The 6000-nt window shown below is 43.9% G+C and overlaps 1 protein-coding gene across 1 annotated transcript in view; it reads left to right on the top strand.

Moving 5' to 3' along the window:
• Positions 1–2278: 2278 nt before the first annotated feature.
• Positions 2279–6000, top strand: part of hectd2 (HECT domain containing 2) — a 46022-nt gene continuing 42300 nt past the window's right edge. The window contains exon 1 of the mRNA XM_047602607.1: positions 2279–2809. Coding sequence (XP_047458563.1) covers positions 2726–2809 — 84 coding nt within the window. The 5' untranslated portion in view covers positions 2279–2725. The remainder of the gene's footprint in view (positions 2810–6000) is intronic.

The following is a 6000-nucleotide window of genomic DNA, read 5'->3' as shown; positions in this document are numbered from 1 at the left end:
CGCTGCTTCGACTCTCAGCTCTGCAGACGCTCTGCTTTAAAAACCAGTCAACGCCTCGGCAGGTTTATCAGCCTCTACATCAGGCACATTTATCGTCACTGCCGCCGCATTCGATGGAATTCATGAGAACTGCCTGAAACGGAGCTTTAAGCACAAGAGAAGGAAGGAAATAAACATGTAGTTGTGTCGGGTCCATCAATCTAACACATCTGTCATCAGTGGATCGTCTCACTGGTGACAGGAGAATCCTCTGGGTTTGAATCTGTCATCAGTTCTTTACCCATTGAGCTGCGAATGAAACATAACTGAAAGGAAACTGGTTTGATTCTAAAGAGTAAAACGCTTTTTGATTGAGTTTTGGCTTAAAGTTGTTTATGAAGGTTCGTTATAGCTTTGAGAATAAGTTTCTGTGGACGCGTTTCAGTCGTTCGTCTCGTTGAGCAACGTGAAAATGAATCCCTGTCGCTTTCTGTGACTGTCTCAGTTTTAGTTGGAACTGAGTCATATCGAAGACACGAGAACAATTCAGAAGAAACATTTCCAGCTAAACATCGTTCAAACAGTGGATTCTGTGGAGGTAATAAATCAAAGCATCTATAAAGAGTTGAGATGAATAGTAGTAAACATGAAACACACACACACATATTCAATGTTCAGTTCAGCAATAAATAGTGTGAAGCTTGGATTAAATTAAGGAATGACATCGTAATATTGCACATGAGAGAATGTTGTGAGGCCCAGGTGAGACCACTGAGGTCAGGAAGTAAAGAGAGACAGGAAAATGTTCAATGACTCTAAACCGTGACATAAATATTAACAATAAAGAGCCAGAGGAGCTTCTGTCTGCTCACATCTGTTTGTCTAGAAACCTCCTCCATTCAAACACGTCTCCTTTATGAGATCAGATTTACTGGAGCTGAATGCATCTTTAACGCCACAGTTAGAAACCCGAGGCCCCGAGGCCCCGAGGCCCCGGCACGTTTCCTCCAGCCAGCACTCAGTCACAGGTACGGTGCAGCGCGACCACTAAACAGTCACTTCTCAGCTCGGTTTCATGCAGAGATGTTTAACTTTATATTGGCCCTGAAATAAAAGTGAAGAAACAAAAAAGCTCAGAGCTGTCATTATGAGGATAAACGATCTAAAAATGTGTTCAAGGCTTTTCCAGGACCTGCAGGAGAACACTGCTTTTAGAAAACCAGACGGAGAGCTGTTACCACACACACACACACACACACACACACACAGAGAAAGCTGCGACATGACTTTTCCTCTGTTCAGTGAGAGCTGGCCTGCAGCCTGGATCCTGTTTCTCACTAATTATGGACAGAAGTTAAATTGTGGCTGTGACGCAGAGTCTGAAGCAGCAGCAGGAGGAGGAGGAGGAGGAGGAGGAGGAGGAGGACAGTCGGTCAAGTGAGGAGCAACCACAGCGTCATAACTTCCTGTTAGAACCTTCAAAATAAAGCCCCATGAGCCGAGAGAAAAGCGTCCTAGAAATGTTAAATGAGTCCAGTTAAAAGCTCCTGAATAGAACTGATCCTCAGAGACTCAGACTGGATTCATTCAGTCATTTTACTTTTTACATATCACCACAAAATCAGCCAAATTAAAACGAACCAAACTGGAAATAAAACAAAGTCAATAAAAATGAAACGATTTGCTCAACTCCACTTGATTTATTCTTTTTTTCTGGAAACATTTATCTCCCCTGCATCCTATTGTGTAATATCTGTTACATTTCCGTTTGCAATTCAATACTTTTTGTTGCGTGTCAGTTCTCACTCTGTGTACAGTACTGTGCAATATTCAACAGTCGCTATCTGTTTGCAATTTAATACTTTAGGTTTGTCATGCAATACTTTGTTATAATTATAATTCATTACTTTTCGTACATATGTCTCCATGTATGTGGCTGCAAACTGCAATTTCTCCTCTTAGGACAAAGGTTTTTAATTCTAATCTATTCTATTCTATTCTATTCTATTCTTTACACTTTAGTTTAGTTTTATTTTTTATTTATGTTATTTCACATTTTATTTATTTATTCTAAGAGGTTTATTTTAAATTCTAACAACAATGTTACCATTATATTTTGCAAGTTCTTCCCACCTTTTACTGTGAGTCCAGGAGCTCTTATTTCCCGCAATTCTCTCTCTCTCTTTCTCTCTGTGTGTGTGTGTGTGTGTGTGTGTGTGTGTGTGTGTGTGTGTGTTCTCTCCGAGCTCCGCTCTCCAGGCGCCTCCTCCTCCTCCTCCTCCTCCTCCTTCTCCAAACATGGCGCCGGCCCGTAGCTGTGCTGCCTCCCCGTCAGACGACGCAGCGAGGGAGAGAAAGAGGAGAAGACGAAGCGGGTAGAAACTCTCCCTGAACGTGTTTTAAAAACTCCTTTAAAACCAACACAACTTAACGCGCTCCGAGGGACCCGGCGGACGCTTTACGTGCAGCTTTTGGACACGTTTACGCGTCGGGTCTGTGCGCGTAACGGAGAGCCCACCTGTCCCGACGAAGGTAGAGTTCACTCCGTTTCTTTTAGGATGTGAATCTCCCAGATTTTTGTGACTTAACGGTGCAGACAGACGGTGACCCTGGGTCAGAACTGGCTCTGGTAAAAAACAAAAAAAACAAAAAAAACATGTGCAGCCTTCTGAGGAGCAGAAACACGGACTGAGTCTTTCCAGGGGAAGAAGAAAAAGCAACTTTTCCACTGTTCCACGCCGAGAGGATGGATGGAGAACATTTTGCTCTGTCAGGAGTTGAGAGGGAGAGAGAGAAGCTTCCACCAATTTACAGCAGCTCCACTCCTGCCGTAAGAAAACCGACCTCTTCTCTTTGTATTTGTGCTTTGACAAACCGTTAATCTGTCCCTGTCTGTGCAGAAAACACGTTTTATTTACTGTTAACTGAGGTGATGATGCAGATCAAGTAAAATTAAAATTGAGCATGCACATTCTTACAATCAAACCTCTATATCTGTGAATATTGAAAACATATGAGAGGAATCCTCCATCAGGTTAAATGATGGATATGATGCAGAGATCATTTTTTGAATTTATTTATTTATTTTTTAAAAAATAGGTAAAAAGAAAAAATGTTTTTTAGAGAACAATGAAAAATAAACTAAAGCCATCAGTGTCTTTAAAACGTGTTCTTTTCTTTTTTCGTTTGCACATTTCCCTAATGTTACTGCAACTAGATTTATTTATTTATTTGTTTGTTTCAGGTCTAATTAAATATAATTAACTATGAAAGAAAGAAAAAAGAACACGTTTAGAGAGTAGGATTTAGCTCCGTGACAGAATTATTTCATCGTGTGTTTGTGCATGTCACTGTTTTTTGCAGATTTCTTTTCAATCTGAATCATTTTGGAATAAATGAATGTGATTTCTGCAGATATTCCGTAATGAACCTCAGACTGTCTGTGGCCTTGCAGCCAAACGAGCTCACAGATTTAAGACCTGAGATTCACCAAATCCTACCAGGGCGAGCTAATAAAGAGACATCAGCTTTACTGTTGTTTGGAAAAAGTGATGCCCTGTCTTACATAATGTCTCGTCACATGGGCTCTGCTGCAGCCTCCCATGATGTCATCGCCGTGTGTTTAAACCAGAGCAGGAAGCTGTGGTGCTGTTGCTGTTATTTTTTAATTTTTTTATTTTTTGTGCTCCGGTTCTGTCGGCGCAGACCGTCGGGCTCTCGCGGGCCCCGCTCTCTCCGTTGATGTCACCTCCATTGTGTCAGGGAGCAGGAATGTGCGGATCAGACGGTTCTGACCAATAAACACTCTGTCGTTGCTCTGACCCACTCTGCCTGCGTCTGGAAATGCCATAAAGCGGCTGCACGAGTTTCCTCTAGGCAGCTCGGCTGTCTTCAGACCCAGCTCTGGATGAGAAGCTGATAGTGTTTTAATGGAGCAGTAAAGACAGAACCGTGCAGAGATGCTGGTTGAGATGAGGCTCAGGATCCAGACTGTCTCCAGGACGTAACCATGAGACGATGCTCAGGTGAATCTGGGCTTCCTCCTCCGTTTACGTTGTTGTAAATCAAACATATTTGGGGTTTGGGGAGAAGAGGAAGTTCTGGAGACATCATCACTGACATGTGTTCAACCTGCAGACCCCATACAGATAAATATATATTCAGGATCTACGCCACAGCTTTCGTTTGTTGTCATGTCTTCTTTTTAACGGTGGAAGTAGAAGAAGCTTTAAATCTCTTATCTGGCTCATAGTTTGTGCAAACGAACAACTTCTGCTGCCAGATCAGTTTCATTAATCCTTGGACTGCAAGAGGAGTACGAGAATAGCCTGAGAGGGGTTTGATGTGATGGTAGATTTATGATTGTGTGACCGGTTTAGACTCGTCTAATGCATCTATTTTCAGACTCTGTGGGGAGAAACGTGTTTGTTGTTTTGCTCAGGTTTGTGTCGCAACTGAACCTCAGCTCTCAGCCTGTTTTCTGATAAATGAGTAAATGTCCTCAATCGATTCTTTTTTTAAGTTTCCTGCAGCCTCTCGTTAGAAATCTCTCCGCCGACGACAAACCTCGCAGTGAGATTATTCCACGTGTGATGGAGATCTGGAGCATGAGCAGCTCTGAGAGCATAGCCAGGACTGAAAGATGATTGGATTTAAAAAGTCTTGACGACGACAGAGAAGAGCTGGACTGAAGCGAGGACGCATGAAAGATGAGAAACTGGAGGGAAGATGCTGTGGAGACACCACAAACCTCTGGAACCGACATTAGTTTGGAGAAAACCTCTTTGAGAACTAAGTTTGGAAACTAAAATATCTGTAAATGAATCGATTCTGACTCAAATCAGATCGGGTTCTTTGTGTCTGTCCGTCTGGCAGGTTCATGAATCCGAATCTCTAGAACCATTTCTGATGTGAACACACGTATTGGCTTGACTCCCCTTCCCTCCCTCTCAGACATCTTTAGCTCTGTCTTGACGTCAGTGTGATTCCTTGGTTCGTTCTGGTTCATTCTACCCTTTCATCGCGTTCCCACATCCAGATAACCAACCCTGGCCTAAATCTGTCACAACCCATCTCCACGCTCAGTCCAGACTTGTGGTGAATGATCCACCAAAAATGAGCTCAGACCTACATTAGACGGATTCAATGAGCCGTCTTGGACCAAAAAAGCAGAAAACAGGAGCTGATTTCTCAACCCAGATCTACCAGATCTGAACCTGAGTCCAACCCGGCGACCGCATCGCAATCCAGCGTGGGCTCACGTCTGTTCCCGCGCTGCCAGGACTCAGCCAACGCTCCAGCCGTGCCCACTCAGAGCTGATGAGGGATAATGGCCGTGGAGAGAGAGAGTTTGACCTATTTTTAACGGACCGGAGCTGCACGTCGTCGATCAGCTGCAGCGGGAACGGAACCATCGACTGAGACGTTGAGACGAAGAAACGCTCGGTTCTCGCTGAGAGCGACCAGATCTGATTAGAGCCGAACAGAGCAGTGTGTGTGTTTGTGGTGGGGGCTCTTTGTAGTGTGGTTTCTCTTTGGATGACAGCATTTCCTCTCAGACTGAGTGACTGAGCCGAGCTGGACGGGACCGAAACCCCAGACTCACTCAAAACAAAAAAAAAAAAAAAAAAAAGAGGGAAAAAGTGCCGCTAAAACTGTTAATTGTTGCCAGATGTGAAGCATTCGAATGTTTATCAGGAACAACTAGAGCCAGAGATGTTTGTGACGTACGGTTTGTGCTCGGAGCTCACCTGTCAGTCAGCTGGTGTGGGCGGTGCTGCTAATGAAAGAGAGAGGTGGAGTGATGTGGCTTCATCCAGAGAGGAGTGTAATTATCCACACATCAGTTGTGGAGGAGGAGGTACCATGGCGATGGAGGAAAGCAGCTTCAGATGAACGGGGCTTAAAGGCTGCAGCGCTGCTCGGGTTTCTGAGGTTTTTATTTAGGCAGAGTGGTATTTTGAGCTAAATGCTAAATGCCAGCATGGCAGCCAGTTGATATATGGGCACAGTCCAGATACC

Source organism: Mugil cephalus, chromosome 13, assembly GCF_022458985.1.
Source record: "Mugil cephalus isolate CIBA_MC_2020 chromosome 13, CIBA_Mcephalus_1.1, whole genome shotgun sequence".
Lineage (NCBI taxonomy): Eukaryota > Metazoa > Chordata > Actinopteri > Mugiliformes > Mugilidae > Mugil > Mugil cephalus.
Note: the sequence above shows the minus strand (reverse complement) of the source record. Positions and strands in the feature narration are given on the sequence as shown.